The sequence below is a fragment of the Mustelus asterias genome, unplaced genomic scaffold (genome assembly GCF_964213995.1).
Source record: "Mustelus asterias unplaced genomic scaffold, sMusAst1.hap1.1 HAP1_SCAFFOLD_42, whole genome shotgun sequence".
NCBI classification, from domain to species: Eukaryota; Metazoa; Chordata; class Chondrichthyes; order Carcharhiniformes; family Triakidae; genus Mustelus; species Mustelus asterias.
Window position 1 is genome coordinate 1,118,540 of NW_027590119.1, and position 26,944 is coordinate 1,145,483.

Below are 26,944 nucleotides of genomic sequence, written 5' to 3' on the forward strand. Positions count from 1 at the left end.
TGCTGAGCCGAGCTGTCCGGAGCAGGCGCAGAGAGCGCTGCTGAGCCCAGCTGTCCGGAGCAGGCGCAGTGCGGCTGCCGCCAGCGGTCCGCTCTCGATCTCTTTTTGGAGCAGCAGCCGCCGTAGAGAGAGGGGGGAGGGGGAGATCACCGAGCGGCTTCTCGCTCTGGCCGGAGCCGCCAGCCGGTTGCCTGGAAACCGTGGCTGGAGGAGGTGCAGGGGGAGGGAGAACAATGGGTGGGGGCGGGGCTCCCGGGTCCGCGAGCCGGGCCTGCGCCATGGAACCCCGACACGTCACTGCGGAGCCGAGTAATTCCTATTGGCTGATTCCGGCAGCGCTCCATTGTGACGTCTCAATGCGGAAGTTGGCCACTGAGCTTCAGGTTAAAGCTTCCACTGCGATTTGAAAAGACTTCGGCCATCAGTGAGTGGAAAAGCAGCAACACACTGCCACAGCCGAGTGAGTGTGTTCCAGTGCACTGACTACAGAGCTTTAACCAGTTACACAGCCTGAATAAATATCACACCATTCACAGCAGGGAGAGACTGTACCCGTGTTCTGTGTGTGGACAAGGCGTCAACTGATTGGCCACCCAAGGGAGAGGCAAGGACACCTGCACCATGGAGAAACCATGGAAATGTGCAGACTGTGGGAAGAGATACAGATATCCCTCTCTGCTGGATGCTCATCGGCGCAGCCACACTGGGGAGAGGCCATTCATCTGATTTCAGTGTGGGGAGGGATTCGCAGGCTGCAGTCACACCAGCGAGTTCACACTGGAGAGAGGCCGTTCACCTGCTCTCAGTGTGGAAAGGGATTCATTGTGTTATCCACTTTGCAGAGACACCAGCGAATTCACACTGGGGAGAGGCTGTTTATCTGCTCTCGGTGTGGGAAGGGGTTCAGTCAGTTTTCCAACCTGCAGACACACCAGCGAGTTCACACCGGGGAGAGGCCATTCATCTGCTCTCGTTGTGGGAAGAGATTCACTCGGTCATCCGACCAGTGGACACATCAGCACATTCACACCGGGGAGAGGCCATTCGCCTGCTCTCAGTGTGGGAAGGGATTCACTCGGTCATCCGACCTGCGGACACACCAACACGTTCACACCGGGGAGAGGCCATTCACCTGCTCTCAGTGTGGGAAGACATTCACTCGGTCATCCGTCCTGCGGAGACACCAGCGAGTTCACACTGGGGAGAGACCATTTACCTGCTCTCAGTGTGGGAAGAGTTTCAGTCAGTTATCCACCCAGCAGAAACACCAGCACATTCACACTGGAGAGAGGCCGTTCACCTGCTCTCAGTGTGGGAAGAGATTCACTCAGTCATCCCACCTGCGGAGACACCAGCGAGTTCACACTGAGGAGAGGCCATTTACTTGCTCTCAGTGTGGGAAGGGTTTCAGTCAGTTATCCAACCTGCAGAGACACCAGCGAATTCACATGGGGAGAGACCATTCACCTGCTCTGAGTGTGGGAAGGAATTCACTCAGTTATCCCACCTGTTGAGACATCAGTGAAGTTACACTGGGGAGAAACTGTCCACCTGCTCAGTGTATAAAAAGGGTTCAGAATTTCATCACAGCTGCTGAGGCACCAACAAGTGCACAGGGGTTGGATTCTGCTGTTATTGTTTCTGCTCTCAGTTACATCCAGGACTGCATTTTGTTCATTCTCACAGTTGGTCAATGGGGAGGGTCAGAGGGTTTCTTTCTGCTGGACTGGCCGGTCTCACAACTTTCCCTCCAGTGGGCTGATGCTCTTTGAGTCTTGTTGTGAATACCTGGTTTCAAATTTCACAAGGATCACAGAGTGACCGGGTGTGAGGAAGTTCAGAGATATTTAGTCAGCATTTCTGTTTGAAACTCCCCCAATGCCCATCCAATTCCCTTTGTAATTGTTTATTGTCTCCACTTCCTCCACCCTCGTAGGCAGTGAGTTTCAGGTCATTACCATTCGCTGCATCAACATTTTCTTCCTCACATCCCTCCCTACATCTCTGACCTGAAACTTTAAATCTGTGTCCCCCTTGTCCTTGTCCCATCAGCTAATGGGAACAGCTTTTCTTTGTCCACCTTATCTAAACCTGTCAGAATCTTGTCCACCTCTATCAAATCTCCCCTCAACCTCCTTTGCTCCAAGGGAAACAACCCCAGCCTGACATTGACAATAAAGAACAAACTAACAGAATATGTTAGAACCTGAAACCAAATGGGAATGTTTAATTCCTGTTTTAATGATATTGTGAATATATTGTCCTGGACAATAAAGGAATTGGAATAACTCACCTTGGGAGTGGTTGAATGGAATATGTCAATCTGGTATCCATCTACAGTCCAGTGAAAGTCTGGAATATGTAGCTGGAAATCCCTCCCTAACAGCACTGTGGGCTTACTGACACCTCAGGCATTGTAACAGTTCAGGAAGGCAGTGTTGGCGCTGATCGTGGCCAAGGCAGCTACAGACAGCCACATATTCTGTTATAATTGAAGGACTGCAGATTGAATGTGAGGCATTATGGGACTGGACTATCTTGACCACATTCCTGTGACTGCTCAGTTTCTGCAATCACGGACCATTAAAGCTGCTTAGTGCCCAACAGAGGACCTGGTGAGAATATTTACTCAGAATGAGTTAGAATTAAACTTATTCCAGGACCGGCTGGTGTTCAGTGGCTGAGATTCCTGAATCTGTGAAGAGTAGGTCTGACCAATCAACAAACAGTGGCAGATAGTTGGTTAAGAAGTTAAAAAGCGTTCTCAGGCATTGTTTAAATTATTTTATCCCAAATTTGTGATAAGAACTTTGAGGGACTTGTGACCCGTTAGTCGGTGAAGTAACGGTATACTCCAAATAGCACTGGACTGAAAAGCAGACTTCTGAGTAGATTCTAATGGTTATAAACTGACTCAAGCATGGCCAGTGAAAAAATCAGAGCTCGAGTGAGGACTGGACAGGTCTCTTACCTGCTAATTGGAAACTAAGAACAAGAAACGTATCGATAAAATTATTAGAGAATACAGCCAACGTTTCGAGTCTGGATGACACTTCATAACCGCTCTTATGAAGTGTCATCCATACTTTAAACATTGACTCTATTCTCTCTCCACAGATACTGTCAGACCTGCTGAGATTTTCCAGCATTTTCTGTTTTTGTTTCAGATTCCAGCATCCGCAGTATTTCACTTTTATGATAAAATGATTAGTTCTGATTGGAATCCCTACGACCTTCCTGCAAAACAGAGGGAGTGGTGGCAAAAGGGGAAAAAGGATAAGGATGATAAAGTCTGGGTTCTGATTCTCCAAGCCCATGTAGAATCAACAAAATGAGTGAAGCAGTTTATAAAGAACAGAAGTTATCTATCCCTAAAAAAACTGATCAAATTAAAATAATTAGGTTATGGAATATAACAAAAAAATGAAGAGCTGAAGTTTACAATCGAGTTTGTTTTGATTTTTTTACTTGTGTAAAGTGGTATTATTGTGTGCCAATTTTTTTCTGCTCACTCCCCATCCCTTTAGGTTCTGAAGAAAAGTTAACCCTTTCAGCAGACAATTCATTTCTTTTCAAATCATCTGAAAACTCATGTCTATTTTAGTTTGTAATTGAAGATTTATGGGAATTGGCTAAGATGGGCTTTCAACATTTTTCTATTCTTTCTCTATTCACTGTTAATCAACACTCTGTTTTATCTTTCTGACTTGTTACATTTTTAATGATTAATAAACTTTCTGAATTCACGATTTAAAGTGTTCTTTCTTGCCATATGGTTAAGTCACTGGAACCTGGTGTGATTTACGATGAGGGAGGTTATTGTAAACAAGAGAACCCCCATAAATCTTAGTTCAAATAAATCAAAGTTCTTACAAATGGAATGCTATCCTTTATTATGAGAGAAATTGAACACAGGAGTAAAGATGTTCTGCTTTAGTTATGATGTGGAGATGCCGACGTTGGACTGGGGTAAACACAGTAAGAAGTTTAACAACACCAGGTTAAAGTCCAACAGGTTTATTTGCTACCAGATAAACCTGTTGGACTTTAACCTGTGTTGTTTAAGACCATAAGACCATAAGACATAGGAGCGGAAGTAAGGCCATTCGGCCCATCGAGTCCACTCCACCATTCAATCATGGTTGATTTCAACTCCATTTACCCGCTCTCTCCCCATAGCCCTTAATTCCTCGAGAAATCAAGAATTTATCAATTTCTGTCTTGAAGACGCTCAACGTCTCGGCCTCCACAGCCCTCTGTGGCAATGAATTCCACAGACCTACCACTCTCTGGCTGAAGAAATGTCTCCTCATCTCTGTTCTAAAGTGACTCCCTTTTATTCTAAGGCTGTGCCCCCGCGTCCTAGTCTCCCCTGCTAATGGAAACAACTTCCCTACGTCCATCCTATCTAAGCCGTTCATTATCTTGTAAGTCTCTATCAGATCTCCCCTCAACCTCCTAAACTCCAATGAATATAATCCCATTTAACTTCTTACTATGCTTCAGTTATACAGGGCATTACGGAGACTGCATCTTGAATACTGGGTGCAGCTTTGTCTCCTATTTAAGAAATGATACAAATGCATTGAAAGTGGTTCAGAGGAGGTTTAATAGATTGCTTCCCAATTCTTGACCCTCACAGTATAAATTATGTCCGATTTTCCTTGTCTTCAGCTCTGACAAAGGGTCATCCTGACTCAAAATGTTGTCTCTATTCTCTCTCTGCAGATGCTGTCAGACTTGCTGAGATTGTCCAGCATTTTCTGTTTCTGTTTCACATTCCAACAACAGCAGAATTTTGCCTTTATCCCAGTTCTTGTTGGGTAAGAGAATCAAAAGTATCGGGTCTAGAACGAGAATGTGGAACTCAACACAAAAAGATCAGCCATGATCTAAATAAATGGTGGAGCAGACTCAAAGGGCCAAATGACCTACATCTGCTCCGGTGTTGAATGTTGGTCACAATTTCCTGAGGATTGTGAAACAAGGCTGGAAGATTCGCCTTGCTTGTGTTAGTGGGAAAATGTCCAGGAGAACCATCACTGTGAAGGACAGTTCTGGGATTAAAGGTTGCCCGACTGGAAAAGGAAAACAATGGAAATAAACCCTTGAGGAGTAAAGAATCACTTTGGACTGGTTTTTGGAGAAAGAGTGTCAACATTCCAAGGCAGAATAAAATATAACGGTTGAGTGGGATATTTAATGGTGTTAAGAGTAAAAGGGCAAAGTTTAATTTTAAGTTTAAGAGCTATGTTCCCTATAAAAAAGTGTTTAGTCATTGTTGCTTCCAGTTTGTTGGAATAAACGCCAGAAACTTGAAGTTTTGTCGTTGATTCTTTAATTTACTCACTGGGCTTAGAATTCTTTTTTTTAAATTGTTGATCGTTACAGAGATCCTAACAGTTCATTTAAAGCCCCGAGTTTTGATTTCCCATTTGAGCCTGGGACACCTTTCTGTCTCCCTATTGCTAGTGTCAATGACAGCCAGGCGACGGAGCTGAGGGCTGAATTTAGCTGAGAATAACGGGGCCTGCGCTCCAGTTGGGAAACTGCCCTGGGCGCCGCACTAATAGAGAGACAGGAAGGTGCTGGAGGACTGAGTGGGAAATGGGCCTCCAAACAATTGTTATATCAGTCACTCAGAGCTAAAGAGAAACCTGTCTCTATAAATACATAAACAGGGAAGAGGCTGCACTGAAATCTGTCCCTTCTAACCTGCACAAAAGCAGGAGGCTGAGAATGACAGGCTGCAGGAGGAGTCCATTCAGCCCATTGTGCCCCTGCTATCCCTTTGAAAGGACTCTGATTCATCCTACCACTCTGATCTGTCCCCACAGCCCTGCAAATTCTTCCCTTTCAAGTCTTTACCCTTTGGAAAGATTCTATTTAATCTGTTTTCAGGCAGATCAGAACAACTCGCTGTGTCAAAAAATAAAATAAAATCTCATCTCCCCCTCTGGCCCCTTTGCCAATTACCTTAGAGGCACTCACTTTCTGTTAAAGAGCCTGCCAACCCCTCTCACCCACTTTCCCGAAAGTGCATCAATCTCATCAGGAAAAGCCCAGAACAATCAAACACCTTTACTGATGAAAGTTTATTAATGAAACAGAACTTGGTTAAAAACAAACAGAAAATGACTTGAGCATCAAAGACAACCAGAGTCAAAGGATGTTCACAACGTTCTGGACACAAATGGTTTCTCTTTAATTCATCTGTAGCCTGTTCCCTGCCCTCTTTGTGGTAAAGGCAGAATTCTCTGGATAGTAAATTTTAAAAGAAGTTTATTGAATGAAAAAGTTTTACTGAACAACTTTAAGATATTGACTTTTACAACTTTGTGTGGGTGATTGGTCCATAGAAGCGTAACCCTCTCTGGCTCCTTTCACAGGAATTATTGTGGAACTCGGGAGTCTGGCTCCTTCTCTGACAGTAATTTCCTTAGAACTCAGCCTCGGGAGTTTTCAGTATTTGGCTCGCAAGGAAGACCTTCAGAACCTCTACTTTTATCCACAAAGTGACGATGACCTCACTTCAGAGTTGGGCCTGTTGAATCATGACAATTGGTCAATTTGATCACAAGATTAATTTAACTGGATCCTCAATTACTGACACCACCTTCTCTCATTATCTTAGACAGGAATACAAGAGAACTGGTTCATACTATCCCTTTATCTGATTCTGTACAATCCCTTATTCACACAGTTTCAAATGTTGAGGCTAATCAGAGCTTGAAGGTCTCTCTCGCCAGTACATTTATCCTCATTGCACATTCTTTACATACACAGCAATTCAGCTTTTACAGCAAATAAAACTCAATCTTTTATTAGAACTACTGATTCATTATTCATTGATTAACTATAACTCAATTAAGGCTCATGACTTTCTCATCTGTTAATGACTGGTAGCTAATAAATAGCTACCAGATGGGGCAGATGTTTGAGGGCAAATCAACATCTGGCATGTGGGAGGCTTTCAAGTGTAAGCTGATAGGGATTCAGGACTGGCACATTCCTGTAAGGATGAAGGATAAGTATGGCAAGTTTTGGGAACCTTGGATAACGAGAGATATTGTGAGCCTCGTCAAAGAGAAAAACGAAACATTTGTCAAAGCTAGGAGGCTGGGAACACACAAAGCAAGTGTGGAATACAAGGAAAGTAGAAAGAAACTTCAGCAAGGAGTAAGGAGGGCTAAAAGGGGTCACGAAAAAGCATTGGCCAGCAGGATTAAGGAAAATCCCAAGGCTTTTTATACATATATAAAGAGCAAGAGGGTAGCCAGGGTGAGGGTTGGCCCACTCAAGGACAAGGGAGGGAATCTATGCGCGGAGCCAGAGGAAATGAGTGAGGTAATAAATGAGTACTTTGCGTCAGTATTCACCAAAGAGAAGGACTTGGTGGATGATGAGTCTGGGAAAGGATGTGTAGAGAGTTTGAGTCATGTTGAGATCAAAAAGGAGGAGGTATTGGGGTTCTTGAGAAACATTAAGGTAGACAAGTCCCCAGGGCCTGTTGGGATATACCCCAGAATACTGAGAGAGGCAAGGGAGGAAATTGCTGGGGTCTTGAGAGAAATCTTTCTATCCTTACTGGCGACAGGGGAGGTCCCAGAGGAGTGGAGAATAGCCAATGTTGTTTCTTTGTTTAAGAAGGGTAGCAAGAATAATCCAGGTAATTACAGGCCGGTGAGCCTTACATCAGTGATAGGGAAATTATTGGAGAGGATTCTTCGAGACAGGATTTATTCCCACTTGGAAATAAGTGGATGTATTCGTGAAAGGCAACATGGTTTTGTGAAGGGGAGGTCGTGTCTCACGAACTTGGTCGAGTTTTTGGGGAAGTGACGAAGATGATTGATGAGGGTAGGGCAGTGGATGTTGTCTACATGGACTTCAGTCAGGCCTTTGACAAGGTCCCTCATGGCAGACTGGTGCAGAAGAAGTCGCATGGGATCAGAGTTGAGCTGGCAAGGTGGATACAAAACTGACTCGGTCAAAGAAGACAGAGGGTGGTGCGTTTCTGAATGGAGGGCTGTGACAAGTGGCATTCCTCAGGGATCAGTGCTGGGACCTTTGCTGTTTGTAATACATATAAATGATTTGGAGGAAAATGTAACTGGTTTGATTAGTAAGTTTGCAGACGACACAAAGGTTGGTGGATTTGGGGATAGCGATGAGGACCATCAGAGGATACAGCAGGATATAGATCAGTTGGAGACTTGGGTGGAGAAATGGCAGATGGAGTTTAATCTGGACAAATGTGAGGTAATGCATTTTGGAAGGTCTAATACAGATAGGAAATATACAGTAAATGGCAGAATGCTTAAGAGTATTGATAGACAAAGGGATCTGGGTGTACAAGTACACAGGTCACTGAAAGTTGCAATGCAGGTGGAGAAGGAGTCAAGAAGGCATACGGCATGCTTGCCTTCATCGGCCGGGGCATTGAGTTTAATAATTGGCAAGTCATGTTGCAGCGTTATAGAAGCTTAGTTAGGCCACACTTGGAATCGAGTGTTCAATTCTGGTCGCCACACTATCAGAAGGATGTGGAGGCTTTGGAGAGGGTACAGAAAAGATTTACCAGGATGTTGCCTGGTATGGAGGGCATTAGCTATGAGGAGAGGTTGGAGAAACTTTGTTTGTTCTCACTGGAACAACGGAGGTTGAGCGGCGACCTGATAGAAGTCTACAAGATTATGAGGGACATGGACAGAGTGGATAGTCAGAAGCCTTTTCCCAGGGTGGAAGAGTCAATTACTTGGGGGAACAGGTTTAAGGTGCGAAGGGCAACGTTTAAAGGAGATGTATGAGGCAGATTTTTTACAGAGAGTAGTGGGTGCCTGGGACTCGTTGCCGGGAGAGGTAGTGGAAGCGGATACAGTAGTGACTTTTAAGGGGTGTCTTGACAAATACATGAAGAGGATGGGAATAGAGGCATATGGTCCCTGGAAGGGTAGGGGGTTTTAATTTCATCCGGCAGTGCGGTCGGTGCAGGCTTGGAGGGCCAAAAGGCCTGTCCCTGTGCTGTAACTTTCTTTGTTCTAAATAAAGTAATATTGAATGAACACATTTGGTTCGTACAATGTGGTTGACTCTCAACTGCCCTCTGAACAAGGGCATCTAGGGATGGGCAATAAATGTTGGCCAGCCAGCGACGCCCATGTCCCACAACTGAATAAGGTTAATACAAGATATACTGGTTCGAAAAGACACTTGCTGCAAGCCAATAACTTTCCTTCTTACACGAACTGAGCAATCAACCTTATTCTTGAGCCAGATGTGACAGAATATAATGCCCTCCAACTGATCAAATTCATAGAAGAAATTCTTAGTTCAGACAATTCCTGCCAGCTATGCAGCTTCCACAAGCATGTAGGTGAATCCAACATTAATTTTAAAAATAAAGCTCCAGTCACATGTTAGAATTTAACATGTCTTCCTTGACCTTGTTGCTGAGAATGTTTGAAGAGGCAGCAGGGGCACAATGGGTCACACGGCCTCCTTTTGTGCTCTCTGCTCCTCGTTTGCATTTGAAGTGGTAAATATCTGGGACTCACTTCCTACGAGCGGCTGAAGCAGAGATAATGGAATGTTTCCAAAAGGAAATTGGATGGGAACTTCAGGGAAATAAATCCGCAGGGACACGGAGAGAGAACAGGGCAACGGTTTGATCTAAAGAGAGCCAGCATGGACTCAATGGGCTGAATGGCCACATTCCCAATCCTAATGCCCGTCTGATCTAAAGAGAGAAATTTCAGCTGTTCCAGTCTCTCGAACTCACTGAAGTCCCTCATCCCCAGGGCCATTCTTGTAAATCTCCTCTGCACCCTCGCGAAGGACTTCACATCTTTCCTAAAGTGTGGGGCCCATGTATAGGGTTCCATTCCAGAGGGATAGAATTGAAAAGCAGGGAGGTTCTGTTCAACTTGTTTAGAACCAGGTTCGGCTACACTGGGAGCACTGCCAACATTTATGATCTCCATTTAGAAAAAGGAAATAGAGGCACTGGAGAAGGAGCAACAAAGATTCACAAGAATAATCCCACAACTGAGAGCATTTAACCTTCAGGAAAGGCTGGGGCTGCTTTTCTCTGGAAAAGAGAAGACTGAAGGGTGACCTGATGGAAGAATTTAAGATTATGAAGGGGTTCAATAATCCAACAGGGATTTCAGTGAGAAACCTCTTTACCCAGCGAGTGGTGAGAATGTGGAACTCACGACCACAGCGAGTGGTTGAGGTGAACAGCATGAACACTTGAAGGGGAAGCGAGATACATACATGAGGGAGAGAGGAATAGAAGGATCTGCTGATGGGGGAGATGAAGAGGGGTGGGTGGAGGCTCATGTGGAGCATAAATACTGACACAGACCAATTGTGCCGACTGGCCCGGCCCTGTGCTGTAGACTCAATGGAACAGAGACAAATGTATTTATTTCAGATCTACCTGTAGTGGAAGGAAAAACATTATTTACTATCCAGGATAAAATAAATGTTCTTCGTCAGTTTGTGTGGGTCATTTCAGTGGAAATGTGCTCTCCCAGGCTCAAAGAGCATCAGCCCACTGGAAGCAAAATTGTGTGACCGGCCAGTCCAGCAGAAAGAAACCCTCCGACCCTCCCACTTCACCTACTGTCAGAATGAACATGGTTCAGTCCTGGATGTGATTAACAGCAGCAATAACAGCAGAATCCAACCCCTGTCATCACTTGTGAACTCGCTGGTGTCTCAGCAGGAGGGATGAACTGGTGAATTTCTTCCCACACACAGCAGCTGTGAATGGACTGGTGGATCATCAGTTCCTGAGAGCTTTTGAAACCATTCCCACAGTCAGAGCATTTAAAGGGTCTCTCCTGGGTGTGAGGGACATTGTGCATCAGCAGCTGGGGTATCGAGTGAATCCTTCCGCACACACAGAGCAGGTGAATGGTCTCTCCCAGTGTGAACCTGCTGGTGTCTCCTCAGTGTGCATGTCCTTCCAAACCTCTTTGTGCAGTGAGAGCAGCTGAACGGTCTCTCCCCAGTGTGAATGCGCTGGTGATCTATCAGATGCTCAGAAATTTTGAAGCCACTCCCACAGTCGGAGCATTTAAAGGGTCTTTCCTGGGAGTGAGTGACTTTGTGTCTGTGCAGGCTGGATAACCGAGTGAATCTGTTCCCACACTCGGAGCAGGTGAACGGTCTCTCCCCGCTGTGAACTTGCTGGTGAGTCAGCAGGGTGGATGACTGAGTGAATCCCTTCCCACACTCGGTGCAGGTAAATGGTCTCTCCTCGGTGTGAAGGCGCTGGTGTGTCAGCAGGGTGAATGACTGACTGAATCCCTTCCCACACACAGAGCAGATGAACGGTCTCTCCCTGGTGTGAACTCGCTGGTGTCTCTGCAGTGTGGATGACCTCTTAAACCTCTTTGTGCAGAGAGAGCAGCTGAACGGTCTGTCCTCAGTGTGAATGCGCTGGTGGGACACCAGTTCCCCAGAAATTTTGAATTCACTCCCACAGTCCGAGCATTTAAAGGGCCTCTCACTGGTGTGAGTGACTTTATGACTCAGCAGGTTGGGTAAATTAGTGAATCCCTTCCCACACACAGAGCAGGTGAATGGCCTCTCTCCGGTGTGAACTCGCTGGTGTGTCAGCAGGGCGGATAACTGCGTGAATCCCTTCCCACAGTCAGAGCAAGTGAATGGTCTCTCCCCGGAGTGAACTCGCTGGTGGTTCCATAAGACCATAAGACATAGGAGCGGAAGTAAGGCCATTCGGCCCATCGAGTCCACTCCACCATTCAATCATGGTTGATTTCAACTCCATTTACCCGCTCTCTCCCCATAGCCCTTAATTCCTCGAGAAATCAAGAATTTATCAATTTCTGTCTTGAAGACGCTCAACGTCTCGGCCTCCACAGCCCTCTGTGGCAATGAATTCCACAGACCCACCACTCTCTGGCTGAAGAAATTTCTCCTCATCTCTGTTCTAAAGTGACTCCCTTTTATTCTAAGGCTGTGCCCCCGCGTCCTAGTCTCCCCTGTTAATGGAAACAACTTCCCTACGTCCATCCTATCTAAGCCGTTCATTATCTTGTAAGTTTCTATCAGATCTCCCCTCAACCTCCTAAACTCCAATGAATATAATCCCACGATCCTCAGACGTTCATCGTATGTCAGGCCTACCATTCCTGGGATCATCCGTGTGAATCTCCGCTGGACCCGCTCCAGTGCCAGTATGTCCTTCCTGAGGTGTGGGGCCCAAAATTGCTCACAGTACTCCAAATGGGGCCTAACCAGTGCTTTATAAAGCCTCAGAAGTACATCCCTGCTTTTGTATTCCAAGCCTCTTGAGATAAATGACAACATTACATTTGCTTTCTTAATTACGGACTCAACCTGCAAGTTTACCTTTAGAGAATCCTGGACTAGGACTCCCAAGTCCCTTTGCACTTTAGCATTATGAATTTTGTCACCGTTTAGAAAATAGTCCATGCCTCTATTCTTTTTTCCAAAGTGTACGACCTCGCACTTGCCCACGTTGAATTTCATCAGCCACTTCTTGGACCACTCTCCTAAACTGTCTAAATCTTTCTGCAGCCTCCCCACCTCCTCAATACTACCTGCCCCTCCACCTATCTTTGTATCATCGGCAAACTTGGCCAGAATGCTCCCAGTCCCGTCATCTAGATCGTTAATATATAAAGAGAACAGCTGTGGCCCCAACACTGAACCCTGCGGGACACCACTTGTCACCGGTTGCCATTCTGAGAAAGAACCTTTTATCCCAACTCTCTGCCTTCTGTCTGACAGCCAATCGTCAATCCATGTTAGTACCTTGCCTCGAATACCATGGGCCCTTATTTTACTCAGCAGTCTCCCGTGAGGCACCTTGTCAAAGGCCTTTTGGAAGTCAAGATAGATAACATCCATTGGCTCTCCTTGGTCTAACCTATTTGTTATCTCTTCAAAGAACTCTAACAGGTTTGTCAGGCACGACCTCCCCTTACTAAATCCATGCTGACTTGTCTTAATCCGACCCTGCACTTCCAAGAATTTAGAAATCTCATCCTTAACGATGGATTCTAGAATTTTGCCAACAACTGAGGTTAGGCTAATTGGCCTATAATTTTCCATCTTTTTTCTTGTTCCCTTCTTGAACAGTTCCGCAGGTTTGATGATGATCTAAATCTCATTGTGCAGAGAGAGCAGCTGAACGGTCTGTCCTCAGTGTGAATGCGCTGGTGGGACATCAGATCCCGAGAACTTTTGAAGCAACTCTCACAGTCAGAGCATTTAAAGGGTCTCTCATTGGTGTGAGTGACTTTGTGCGTCAGCAGGGCGGATGACCGAAAGAATCCCTTCCCACACACATTGCAGGTGAACGGTCTCTCCCCAGTGTGAATTCGTTGGTGTGCCCGCAGTTCGGAGGACCGAGAGAATCCCTTCCCACACATGGAGCAGCTGAACGGCCTCTCCCCGGTGTGGACCCGCTGATGTCTCCGCAGTGTGGATGACCATTTAAATTTCATTGTGCAGTGAGAGCAGCTGAATGGTCTCTCCTCACTGTGAATGCGCTGGTGGGACACCAGTTCTCCAGAGCTTTTGAATCCGCTCCCACAGTCAGAGCATTTAAAGGGTCTCTCATTCGTGTGAGTGAGATTGTGACTCAGCAGGTGGGAGAACTTAATGTATCCCTTCCCACAGACTGAGCAAGTGAAGGGTCTCTCCCGAGTGTGACTGCGTTGATGAATTTCCAAATCACAGGGCAACATGAATCCTTGTCCACAATCGTCACACTTCCACAGTTTCTCCATGATGCGGGTGTCCTTGTGACTCTCCGGGTTTGATGATCAGTTGAATCCTTGTCCACACAGAACACGTGTACGATCTCTCTTCACTGTAAACGGTGCAATGTTGTTTCAGCCTGTGTAACTGGTTAAAGCTCTTTCCACTATCAGTGGACTGGAACACTCTCACTCGGGTGTGTTCCAGTCACACTGATGTTTAAAATCTCCTGAAGCAAACAGATCAGACAAACATTGCTTTTCTAGATTCAAAGGTCGATGATATTCAGGTCCCAATAAATCGAATGACTCTGTCAAATCTTCACGTGATGTTTAGTTTGAAATTTCTGTCTGTAAATCCTCACCTCCTGATATCTATGAAAGGAATTTACAACAGACATCACTGTCAGTACAGGATAGAAATTCAGAACAGACAATTCTAATTTCTATGGAACATTCTTTCCTCTCTCATTCCCCAAAATCTGTCAATCACCATCCCACACACTCTCCCACAATTCTCACTCTGCTCTCCTGAGTATACAACCTCCCAAGTCTATTGAAGGTGCTGATTCAGGCTGATTAACGGATCCATGCTGACCACTTTCTGTATTGGACACAGAGATCTGAAAATCTACGTGTAACGACTGGCCTACACACTAGAAATTAAAATCTGAGCCATATGTGGGACCAGATAACTGGATTGGGAGAAAGAGAAGGTTGTGGGGAAGAATATTATTTTGGTGCAGAAAGGTCATTACCTGGAAGCCACTGCCTCAGAGGGTTGTGGAAGTGCAAATGATCCATGATTAATCTTCAAGCTGACAGCCACGTTAAAGTTTTACATTTGGACATAAATGAGCAGACTGATGATGTGTGTAATGCACTGTATTACCTGGTTACAGATACATGAAGAATGTGAGGCGGATTTTTATTTAGACAGCGAGTGGTGACCTGGAAGTTAAAAATTCAACAAGTCCCCAATTTCCCCCAGAATGCAAAAGAAACACAAAAGCAAAGAAAGTGTTTTACTCACAGATGTTGGCCTCTTTTAGGTCAAAAGGAGTTCACAAACTATTTTTCAAATTGACATCGAGCCAGCCAGGAGTCGAACCTGGAATCTTCTAATCCGTAATCAGACGTGTTATCCATTGCGCCACTGGCCCACACTCTCACAGATGCTAGAGACAGGAGGAAGGTTGAGTCTGTCTGAAGCTCAATCTCCATTCAGAGAGAGAGCAGCAGCAGCTTTGCTGGGCAGGAATGAGCAGCTGAACAAGCTCATTGTCCACTTCCGCATTCAGACAATGGGGGAGCTCTGATTGGCTGGAGGACCAGACTCCTTCCGGTCCTCCAGAGTTCCCATTGGTCAACACCTCAGAATGACGGTCAGTGGGTGGGCACTCCACCGCACATGCGCAGCTTCCCCTCTCCCTTGGACCTGCGCAGCCCCGGGCCTTGGGGGAGTGGACAGATTCAATCTTCCTCCTCTCTCCAACAGTGTTGTTGTGTGTGTTAGCAGCATTGAATTTGCTGCTGCAAATCATCAACATTTCTTTGCATGTGAAAGCACTGGTTGAAAGAACTGAGCAGTTTTCTCTGCCCTGTGCATTGGTGGTTCAGTGGTAGAATTCTCGCCTGCCAGACGGGAGGCCTGGGTTCGATTCCTGGGCAATGCAAAGCCACTTCTTTTACCTTAAAAGAGGCCCACATCTGTGAGTAAAACACTTTCTTTTCTCCCCCTTTCCATTTATTTTCTCATTCTGGGGAAAATTGGGGACTTGCAGCAACTGAAGGGAAAGGAAGTGAATCCAGTCGGTATGTTCCACACATTGTTAGTCCAGTCAGATAGACATATATCTGTCTGGCAGCCTGCATGGAGATTTCCAGCTCCCTGTGTCCAGGACAGGAAGCCGTGAGCATGGATCTGTCAATCAGCCTCAATCAGCACCTTCAGGAGAATTGGTAGGGTGAATATTAGATACAGCAGAGTGAGAATGGAGGGAGAGTGTGTGGGATGGAGATTTACAGCTTTTGGGGAATGAGAGAGGAAAGAATGTTCCATAGAAACTGGAATAGTCTGTTCTGAATTTCTATCCTGTGCTGACATTGATGAATTTTTCAAACTCGTTTCAGGATATGAGGAGGTGAGGATTGACAGACCAAAATCTTGAAACAAACATCACATCAGCATCCGACACCCTCACTCAATTCATCCGGACCTGAATATTATCAGCCTTTGAATCTAGAAGGAGAAATGTTTCTCTGTTCTGTCTGCATCAACGGGCCTTTAATATCAATGTGACTGGAAAAGCACCAAGGCACAGATACACCCGAGTGAGAGTGTTCCAGTGAACTGAGTGTGGAAAGAGCTTTAACCAGTTACACAGCCTGAAAATACATCGCAGCATTCACAGCAGGGAGAGACTGTACCCACATTCTGTGTGAGATTTAACTGATTGTTTAACCTGGAGAGTCACAAGGACACCCACACCATGGAGAAACCGTGGAAATGTGGGGAATGTGGAAAAAGATACAGAGCTCCTTGTAAATTGGAAATTCATCGACGTATTCACACCGGGGAGAGGCCATTCATCTGCTCTGTGTGTGGGCAGAGATTCACTCGGTTATATCATCTGCAGCGACATCGGCTGGTTCACACTGGAGAAAGAGCGTTCATCTGCTTTGAGTGTGGGAACGGATTCGCTCATTTACCCGATCTGCAGAAACACCAGCGCGTTCACACTGGAGAGAGACCATTCACCTGCTTGGTGTGTGGGAAAGGATTTATGCAGTTATCCAATCTGTCAAAACACAAAGTCACTCACAGCAATGAGAAACCCTTTAAATGCTCTGAGTGTGGGAGTGGTTTCAAAAGCTCTCGGGAACTGATGATTCACCAGCGCATTCACACTGGGGAGAGACCGTTCAGCTGCTCTCACTGCTCAAAGAGATTTAGAACATCATCCCACCTGCGGATACACCAGCGAATTCACACTGGGGAGAGACCGTTCACCTGCTCTGTGTGTGGGAAGGGATTCACTCAGTCATCCAGCCTGCTGAACCACAATCTCACTCACACCAATGAGAGACCCTTTAAATGTTCTGACTGTGGAAGTGGTTTCAAAAGCTCTCGGGAACTGATGATTCACCAGTGCATTCACACTGAGGAGAGGCCGTTCAGCTGCTCTCACTGCACAAAGAGATTTAGAACATCATCCCACCTGCGGCAACACCAGCGAGTTCACACTGGGGAGAGACCGTTCACTTGCTGTGCGTGTGGGAAGGGATTCACTCAGTCATCCAGCCTGCGGACACACCAGCAAGTTCACAAGTGATGACGGGTTGGGTTCTGCTGTTATTCCTGCCATTAATCACATCCAGGAGTGAACCATGTTTATTCTTATAGTTGGTCAAGTGGAAGGGTAGGAGAGATTCTTTCTGCTGGACTGGCCGATCGCACGACTTTGCTTCCAGTGGGGCTAATGCTCTTTGAGACTGGGAGAGCACATTGCCACTGAAATGATCCACAAAAGCTGATAAAGGACATTTATTTTATCCTGGATAGTAAATAGTGTTTTTCCTACCACTACAGGTAGATCTGAAATAAATACAGAAAGGACTGGAAAAATGCAGCAGGTCTGGCAGCATCTCTGGAGAGAGAAACAGAGTTAACATTTCACACTGCTGGATTGGGAATTGATCTAGTAAACCTCCTCTGAACTGCTTCCATGGTATTTATAAAATGGGGCAGCACGGTGGCACAGTGGTTAGCACTGCTGCCTCACAGCGCCAGGGACCCAGGTTCAATTCCTGGGTCCCTCGTCCGATTCACTGTCTGTGTGTTGTTTGGACATTCTCCCTGTGTCTGTGTGGGTTTCCTGCGGGTGCTCCATTTTGCTCCCACAGTCCAAAGATGTGCGGATTAGGTTGATTGGCTATGCTAAATTGACCCTTGTGTGAGGGGGATTAGCAGGGTAAATGTGTGGGGTTATGGGAATAGGGTCTGGGTGGGATGCTGTTTGGTACAGACTCAATGGGCAGAATGGCCTCTGTCTGTACTGCAGGGATCCTACGATCCTTTGTTTAATTGGAGACAAAACTGCACCCAGTGTTCAAGATGCAGTTTCAGTAACGCCCTGTATAACTGAAGCAGAATATCTACTTCTCTGTTCAATTTCTCTCGTAATAAAGGATAGCATTCCATTTGTGAGAACTTTGATTTATTTGAACTAAGATTTATGGGGTTCTCTTGTTTACAATAACTCCATAACTGTTAATCACACCAGGTTCCAGTGACTTAACCATGTGGCTAGAAAGAATACTTTAAACGGTGAATTCAGGAAGTTTATTAACCATTAAAAATGTAACAAGAAAGATAAAAAAGGAAAGTATCGATTAACAATGAAAGGAGAAAGTTTAGCTTTAACAATTGAACATATGAACTTATGAAAGGTTATGGGGAGAAGGCAGGAACATGGGGATGAGGAGCATATCAGCCTTGATCGAATGATGGACCAGACTCAATGGGCTGAATGGTCTAATTCTGCTCCTATATGTTATGAACAGACTTCTCTCTATCCTTCTCAGACCAGGACATGAAGTGATGGCTCCGAAAACATGGATAACTTGTAAAATCAACAGCTCCCAACACCTCTCTGTAGGGCACAGTGGTTAGCACTGCTGCCTCACAGTGCCAGGGACCCGGGTTCGACTCCCAGCTTGGGTCACTGTCTGCAGAGTCTGCATATTGTCCCCGTATCTGGGTGGGTTTCCTCCGGGTGCTCCGGTTTCCTCCCAAAGTCCGAAAGACGTGCTGGTTAGGTGCATTGGCCATGCTAAATTCTCCCTCAGTGTACCCGAACAGGCGCCCGAGTGTGGCAACTCAGGGATTTTCACAGTAACTTCATTGCAATGTTAATGTAAGTCAACTTGTGACACTAATAAATGAAGTTCCTGGGAAAGTCCCCCAGTCACCGCACTCTGGCATCTGTTCGGGTAACACTGAGGGAGAATTTAGCATGGTCAATGCACCTAACCAGCACATCTTTCGGACTGTGGGAGGAAACCCGAGCTCCCGGAAGAAAACCAGGCAGACACGGGAACAACATGCAAAGTCCACAGAGTCTCCCAAGCCGGGAATCAAACCCAGGTCCCTGGCGCTGAGGCAGCAGTGCTAACCAGTGTGCCACCAGGCCACCCTAACAAGTATTGTTATGTTTTTTCTATTCTGTTGGCCTCAGAAGGCAATATCTTATAATTCCCACACATTTTAACCATTCTTTATATCTTTATAATTCTAAACGTCATAAACGTTTGTGTTCAAATTTACATTTCCAGCCTAACATCTGTATTAATGAATCATTTATTCTTTAATTGTCTCTCAATTCAGGCTGTCCATTTAACTAATCTCCTGCTTTACAATTGTGGGAACTTCAGTCCACAAATAAGGTAGTAGAATGCATTGTTAAAAGCAGGATGTTCTTTATATAAATAAATAACAAACTTTAAAAAACAGTGGCAAACAAAAGGAAACAGGAGCATTGGAACCAGCCTGGACTTGCAGACTGAAACCCCGCCCAAAGCCCAGACGTGCTCAGAAGGGAGAGAGGTTGAGAAGAACACTCTGTAACACTTCTCCTCCCCTTAACTTTCAATCCCCCATCAGGACAGAAATACAACAAAGTAATGTCTTTCACAATACGGAAGTCTGTCAGGAGCTTTGTGGTTGCATTGCGACCTGTACAATACCACTGGTAAATCTTGTAATGGTGGATCTGGAATGGGAGATGAAGAGGTAGTTTGAGAATCTGTACATGAACATTCCTCTTCCACTCCCACAGCAGAGTCAACTGGCAAAGCTGGAAACACAGGAACCACTTCCTGGTGAACATCCACAGCAGCATGACCCTCTGCCATGTTCTCAGTAATGGTTGCTGACTCTGAAACTGTTCCTGACTCAGGGTCACACCGCAAGTGAATATGGTCTTGGTGTCTGCGAACAACTCTTCCATTTTACAGTCTCACCACCCAAGATACTGGACCACTTTGGTTTAAAAGTATTCCCGGTAACCACCTTTGGTTACTCCCAAAGTTTCTGATGTAAACCTGATCACCCGGTTTGAACTGCCTCTCTTTGGCGCGGTAGTCATGTCCCTCCTTCTGCTTCTCTTGTCTCCTGCTCACTTTTGCTCTGTGATCTGGATGAAGCAGATCCAGATGAGACTTCAACCTTCTACCTAAAAATTCCACAGGAGAGAGTCCGGTTGTGGATTGTGGTGTGATGCGAAACTGGAACAAAAATCTTGAGAGCTTGTTCTTAAAGTATCGCCTGCCATTCTCTTCAATCCCTCCTTCAAAGTTTGAACAGCTCTTTCTGTGAGACCATTTGTACAGTAAGTAGTTTAACAACACCAGGTTAAAGTCCAGCAGGTTTATTTGTTAGCAAATGCCACGAGCTAACAAATGCATTTGCTAACAAATAAACCTGTTGGACTTTAACCTGGTGTTGTTAAACTTCTTACTGTGTTTACCCCAACGCCGGCATCTCCACATCATGAAGACCATTTGTAGCCAGATGAAACGATGCAGTACACACATGGCGTAGACCATTCCTTTACAGGAATTCCTGAAACACCTCACTTGTAAACAGAGTGTTGTTATCTGAAACAAGCCAATCTGGTAACCCAGGGCTTGTGAAAATTTGTCAGAGCTTCTCTATTGTCACAGGAGCTGGAATATTACTCATGATCTGTGCTTCCAACCATTTTGAATGCACCATTTACAACGACCAAACACATGTGATTCATGAAAGGCCCCCCAAAGGCCACATTTAGTCTGGACCACGGCCTATCAGGCCACTCCCAAGGATGAAGTGGTAACGTACCCAGTGTGTTGTGCCTGATTCAATTGACAAACAGTTTATTGAGTTACGCCGGTGGGGAGAAGCCACAGGGGCTGACCATGTGCAACTCCACCCAACAAAGAATATCATCAATTCTTATCCAGTTACTCAGCTCATCCCGGCTGGACACAATCCAATCAGAATGGTTATAGATTACATACATTATAGGTTCAATAAAATTAGTATCTGGGCATTATGGGGCTTTGTGATCATCTCATGGACAGGTGCCCCCATCATGATGCTTTCCAGACCCCCCCTTCGGGGGGGGGTCTTTCTTGGGTTTTCTTTGTACATAGACTCCCTTAGTTAGAAATGGGGTGGATTAAAAGTTCTCAAATGGACGCAGCATCCTTCCTTTGTTTTAATCGAATGACCACATGGTCTGGGAATCATTTCTATTTCATGCTCTCTCTTTTTAAACTCTTTTCTTCAGTATCCAATTCCAGAATTTTCCTTTTCATTGTGTTATTTGCGTCAGGAATAAATCTATGGACCTGACAGGAAGTTTAACCCAAGATCAATCCAACACAGGATTGGTCAGAATCATTTCACGTGTCAAATTTTAAATAACCATTACAAATTAAAACTCTCATTCTCACATGGGTGAATTGTATCTGGATTAAAATTCCCACATGTTGAGTAAAATATCCTGGAATCCTGTCTCTGGCCAGTAAATATGGCTCCAGGTTCATAACTTCTGAACAAAAAAAGTTTGATTGATCACACTTCCTTTTTTAAAAATCTGTTTGATTTAAATACCAGACAGAAAACCTCAAAGCTTGAAGCATTCATCCCACAAATATCATCCACACACAAACAGAGAAACTTAGCATGTGCTTTACAACAACAATAACCAAAATTAATTACTGAAGTGTTCTTGTGATTCTGTTTTTAAACTTCCAAAAATGCCTTTAATTAAAGACTCAAGGTGAGGTTAATTCCCCAGAAAGATAAACCTTAACAAATGTAGCCCAAAACAATGATAAAACATATCTACAAACATCCACAGAAAACAAACAAAACACACAGATTCTCACAGCTCGTAAATTTCAAACAATGAATCTTCAGCATTCTCTCTCGCAGCTGTAGCTTCTTAAAGCGACAGAGCACTACAAGCTCACAACTCCTTGATTAAAATAAGATACAAGATCCTTCATTATAATTGAACCTTTTTAAAGCCAACCGACAAGGACTGATTTTAGAGGCAACATCTTTGTTGATTTAAAATCCCAAACACGTTACACCCAAACACCGGCAAAATCTTTGTTCTTTATCTGGGGATAAAATTCTCAGTTATTCCAAATTTCTCCAGGCGATGCTTAATATTTCCGCATTTAACTTATTCCCAGAAATCCTCAGTTATAAACTAAAATAGACACGTGTTTCCGGGCAGTCACAGGAATGTGGTCAAGATAGTCCAGTCCCACAATGCCTCACATTCAATCTGCAGTCCTTCAATTATAACAGAATATGTGGCTGTATGTAGCTGCCTCGGCCATGGTCAACCCCAACACTGCCTTCCTGAACTGCTGCAATGCCTGAGGTGTAAGTACACCCACAGTGCTGTTAGGGAGCGATTTCCAGCTACACATTCCAGACTTTCACTAGCCTGCAGGTGGATATCAGATTGATATATTCCATTCAACCACACCCAAGGTGAGTTATTCCAATTCCGTTATTGTCCAGGACAATATATTCACAATATCTTTAAAACAGAAATTAAACATTCCCATTTGATTTCAGGTATTAACATATTCTGTTAGTTTGTTCTTTATTGTCAATGTCAGACTGGGGTTGTTTTCCTTGGAGCAAAGGAGGTTGAGGGGAGATTTGATAGAGGTGGACAAGATTCTGAGAGGTTTAGATAAGGTGGACAAAGAAAAGCTGTTCCCAATAGCTGAAGGGACAAGACGAGGGGGACACAGATTTCTTGTTTTGGGTCAGAGATGCAAGAGGGGGAGTGGGGGGGGGGGGGGGGTGGAGGGGGGGAGTGGGGGGCGGGGGGGCAATGTGAGGAAGAATATTCTGATGCAGTGAATGGTAATGACCTGAAAGTCACTGCCTACGAGGGTGGAGGAAGTGGAGACAATAAACAATTACAAAGGAAATTGGATGGGCATTTGGGATGTTCCAAACAGAACGAAGAACAAAGAAAATTACAGCACAGAAACAAGCCCTTTGGCCCTCCAAGCCTGCAGCAACCATTCTGCCCGTCTGAACTAAAACCCCCTACCTTTCCGGGGACCATATCCCTCTATTCCTATGCTATTCATATATTTGTCAAGACACATCTTAAAGTCACTATCGTATCTGCTTCCACTACCTTCCCCGGCAATGAGTTCCAGGCACCCACCACCCTCTGTGTAAAAAACCTGCCTTGTACATCTCCTTTAAACCTTGCCCCTCGCACCTTAAACCTGTGTCCCCTAGTAACTGACTCTTCCACCCTGGGAAAAAGCTTCTGAATATCCACTCTGTCTTGTAGACTTCTATCAGGTCTCCCCTCAACCTCCGTCATTCCAGTGAGAACAAACCAAGTTCCTCCAACCTCTCCTCATAGCTAATGCCCTCCACACCAGGCAACATCCTGATAAATATTTTCCGTACCCTCTCCAAAGCCTCCACATCCTTCTGGTAGTGTGGTGACCAGAACTGAACACTAGATTCCAAGTGCGGTCTAACTAAGTTTCTATAAAGCTGCAACATGACTTACCAATTTTTAAACTCAATGCCCCGGCCGATAAAGGCAAGCATGCCGTATGCCTTCTTGACTATCTTCTCCACCTGCGTTGCCACTTTCAATGACCTGTGTACCTGAACACCCAGATCCCTCTGCCTATGAATACTCTTAAGGGTTCTGCCATTTGCTGTATATTTCCCACCTGTATTTGACCTTCCAAAATTCATTACCTCACATTTGTCCGGATTAAACTTCATCTGCCATCTCTCTGCCCAAGTCTCCAACTGATCTATATCCTGCTGTATCCTCTGCCGGTCCCCATTGCTATCCGCAATTCTACCAACCTTTGTGTCGTCCACAAACTTACCAATCAAACCAGTTACATTTTCCTCCAAATCATTTATATATATTACAAACAGCAAAAGTCCCAGCACTGATCCCTGAGGAACGTCACTTGTCACAGCCCTCCATTCAGAAATGTACCTTTGCACTGCCAACCTCTGTTTTCTTCTGACTAAATATCTCTGAACTTCCTAACACCCTGTCACTCTGTGATCCTTGTGACATTTGAAACCAGGTATTCACAAAAAGACTGAAAGAACATCAGCCCACTGGAGGCTGAGACTGGCCAGTCCAGCAGAAAGAAACCCTCTGACCCTTCCCATTGACCAACTGTGAGAATGAACAAAATGCAGTCCTGGATGGAATTGAGAGCAGAAACAATAACAGCAGAATCCAACTCCTGTCATCACTCATGAACTTGCTGATGTCTCAGCAGCCGGGATGAAACTCTGAATCCCTTCCCACACACAGAGCCGGTGAACGGCCTCTCCCCAGTGTGAACTCGCTGGTGTGCCTGCAGGTGGAATAACCGAGTGAATCCCTTCCCACACTGAGAGCAGGTGAATGGCCTCTCCCCAGTGTGAACTTGCTGGTGTCTCTGCAGGTGGGATAACTGAGTGAATCCCTTCCCACACTGAGAGCAGGTGAATGGCCTCTCCCCAGTGTGAAGTCGCTGGTGAGCCCGCAAATTGGATAACTGAGTGAATCCCTTCCCACACTGAGAGCAGGTGAATGGTCTCTCCCCAGTGTGAACTTGCTGGTGTGCCTGCAGGTGGGATGACTGAGTGAATCCCTTCCCACACTGAGAGCAGGTGAAGGGCCTCTCCCCAGTGTGAACTCGCTGGTGTGCCCACAGCTCGGATGACTGGGTGAATCCCTTTCCACACTGAGAGCAGGTGAATGGCCTCTCCCCAGTGTGAAGTCGCTGGTGAGCCCGCAAATTGGATAACTGAGTGAATCCCTTCCCACACTGAGAGCAGGTGAAGGGCCTTTCCCCAGTGTGAACTCGCTGGTGTGTCCGCAGGGTGGATAAACAAGTGAATCCCTCCCCACACTGAGAGCAGGTGAATGGCCTCTCCCCAGTGTGAACTCGCTCGTGTGTCCGCAGGGTAGATAACTGAATGAATCCCTTCCCACACTGAGAGCAAGTGAATGGCCTCACCCCAGTGTGAACTCGCTGGTGTGTCTGCAGGTGGGATGACTGCGTGAATCCCTTCCCACATTCAGAGCAGGTGAATGGCCTCTCCCCAGTGTGAACTCGCTCGTGTGTCCGCAGGCTGGATAACTGAATGAATCCCTTCTCACACTGAGAGCAGGTGAATGGTCTCTCCCCAGTGTGGCTGCGCCGATGAACTTCCAGCAGGGATGGGTATCTGTATCCCTTCCCACAGTCTGCACATTTCCACGGTTTCTCCATGGTGCAGGTGTCCTTACCTCTCTCTTGGGTGGACAATTAGTTGAAACTTTGTCCACACACAGAACAAGATTACAGTCTCTACCCGCTGTGAATGGTGTGATATTTATTCAGACTGTGTAACTGGTTAAAGCTCTTTAGTCAGTGCATTGGAACACACTCACTCGAGTGTAGCAGTGTGTTGATGCTTTTCCACTCACACTGACATTTCAAATCTTTTCAAATCGACAGACTGAACAATCATTTCTCCTTCTGGATTCAAAGTCCGATGATATTGAGGTCCCAAGGAATAAGACTCTGTCAGATCGAGACGTGACGTTTGAGATTTCAGCCTGTGATTCCTCTTTCAATATCCTGTAAAATGAGTTTCCAAAAGTCATCAGTGTCAGTACAGGATAGAAATTCAGAACAGACAATTTCTATGGAACATTCTTTCCTCTCTCATTCCCCAGAAGCTGTAAATCTCCATTCCACACACACTCTCCCCATTCTCAGCAGGTCTGGCAGCATCTGTATGGAGAGAAAAGAACTGATGTTTCAGAGCTTTGACAAAGGGTCATCGAGACAAGAAACATCAGCTCTTTTCTCTCCTTACAGATGCTGCCAGACCTGCTGAGATTTTCCAGCATTTTCTCTCTTGGTTTCAGATTCCAGCATCCGCAGTAATTTGCTTTTATAAGGCTGCAGATACCTCCTCCCAAGTAACATGCGTGTGCCCAAGACATCACCACTTGTTTCCCTTATTTCTTTCGCACCCATGGTGCTCTCCGTAGTAAACACAGAGGAGAAGTATTCATTAAAAATCTCACCCATCTCCTGTGGCTCCACACACAGATGGCCATACTGATTTTTAAGGGGATCTATTTTCTCTCTGGCCACCCTTTTACTCTTAATATAGTGATAGAACCTCTTGGAATTTTCTTTAATCTTACCTGCCAGATCCATATCATACCCTCTTTTTGTCCTTCTCATTTCCCTCTTCAGTATTTTCTTACACTTTTTATAGTCAGAGTGATTCACTTGTCCCCGATTGCCTAAACCCAATGTATGCTTCCTTCTTTTACCTGACCAGAGCCTCAATGTCCCTTGTCTGCCAGAGATCCCTAAATTTACCAGTCTTTCCCTGCATCTTAACAGGAATATACTGCCCCTGGACTCTTGATATCACACTTTTAAAACCTCCCATTTGCCAGTCATTCCTTTCCCTTCAAACAAACTCACGTAATCGACATCTGCTAGATCCTGCCTAATGCCCACAAAAGTGGCCCTGCTCCAGTTTAGGGCCTTGACCTGTGGACCTGTCCTATTTTTTTCCAGAACTATTTTGAAACTATTGGTGCTCCCAATAGTGCTCCCTGACTGACACTTCAGTCACTTGCTCCACCTCATTTCTTAACTGTCTAATAGAAAGTGAGTCCAGGAATTGATGATGAAAAATAAGGAGCTGGGAGATGAATTGAACAAGTATTTTGCCTCGGTGTTCACAATAGAGGATACAGTTAAAACTCAGAAACAGCTGGAAATCAGAAAACAGAAGTGTGGGATGAACTCTGAAAAAGGACAATTCCCAGGGAAGTGGTCCTCAGCAAACTGTTGGAGCTGTGGGCTGATGAGTCCTCGGGTCCTGCTGGGCTTCATTCTCGGGTCTTGACAGAATGAGATAGTTGATGTGTTGTTCAATTTTCTATAATTCCTCATCGGGAATTGGATAAAGGGAAACCGGTGGATGCGTTGTACTTAGATTTCCAGAAGACATTTGATGAGGTGCCGCATCAAAGGTTATTGCAGCAAATAAAAATTCATGCTGCGGGGATGACATATTGGCGTGGATAGAAGATTGGCTA

The 26,944-nt window shown here is 45.4% G+C and overlaps 4 protein-coding genes across 5 annotated transcripts in view; 2 read left to right on the forward strand and 2 right to left on the reverse strand.

Moving 5' to 3' along the window:
• Window positions 1-26,944, reverse strand: part of LOC144482803 (uncharacterized) — a 327,339-nt gene that overhangs the window by 115,239 nt on the left and 185,156 nt on the right. The window contains exon 1 of one of the 2 annotated variants that reach the window (XM_078201674.1): window positions 14,937-15,057. The exons of the other annotated variant lie outside the window; for it this stretch is intronic. The gene's annotated coding sequence lies outside the window, so the exon portion shown is untranslated. Of the gene's footprint in view, window positions 1-14,936; window positions 15,058-26,944 lie in introns of those variants that run through there. 2 annotated transcript variants of the gene reach the window in all.
• LOC144482710 (uncharacterized) overlaps window positions 1-26,944 on the reverse strand; it is a 120,571-nt gene that overhangs the window by 88,556 nt on the left and 5,071 nt on the right. The window contains exons 2-3 of the mRNA XM_078201552.1: window positions 24,256-25,454; window positions 13,302-13,617 (exon numbers count right to left, since the gene is read on the reverse strand). Of these exons, the coding sequence (XP_078057678.1) occupies window positions 13,302-13,617; window positions 24,256-25,103 (1,164 nt within the window). The 5' untranslated portion in view covers window positions 25,104-25,454. The remainder of the gene's footprint in view (window positions 1-13,301; window positions 13,618-24,255; window positions 25,455-26,944) is intronic.
• Window positions 311-3,935, forward strand: LOC144482779 (uncharacterized). Its single transcript, XM_078201634.1, has one exon. It carries the CDS (start codon window positions 633-635, stop codon window positions 1,512-1,514), a length of 882 nt encoding a protein of 293 aa, XP_078057760.1. The 5' UTR covers window positions 311-632; the 3' UTR covers window positions 1,515-3,935.
• Window positions 15,221-17,965, forward strand: LOC144482784 (uncharacterized). The gene is made up of 2 exons (XM_078201644.1): window positions 15,221-15,475; window positions 15,897-17,965. Exon 2 carries the CDS (start codon window positions 16,256-16,258, stop codon window positions 17,096-17,098), a length of 843 nt encoding a protein of 280 aa, XP_078057770.1. The 5' UTR covers window positions 15,221-15,475; window positions 15,897-16,255; the 3' UTR covers window positions 17,099-17,965.

Excerpts from the sequence above, each read along its gene's own strand:
- LOC144482779 (XM_078201634.1), top strand. The coding sequence starts at position 633 with ATGGAAATGTGCAGACTGTGGGAAGAGATACAGATATCCCTCTCTGCT.
- LOC144482784 (XM_078201644.1), top strand. The coding sequence starts at position 16,256 with ATGGAGAAACCGTGGAAATGTGGGGAATGTGGAAAAAGATACAGAGCT.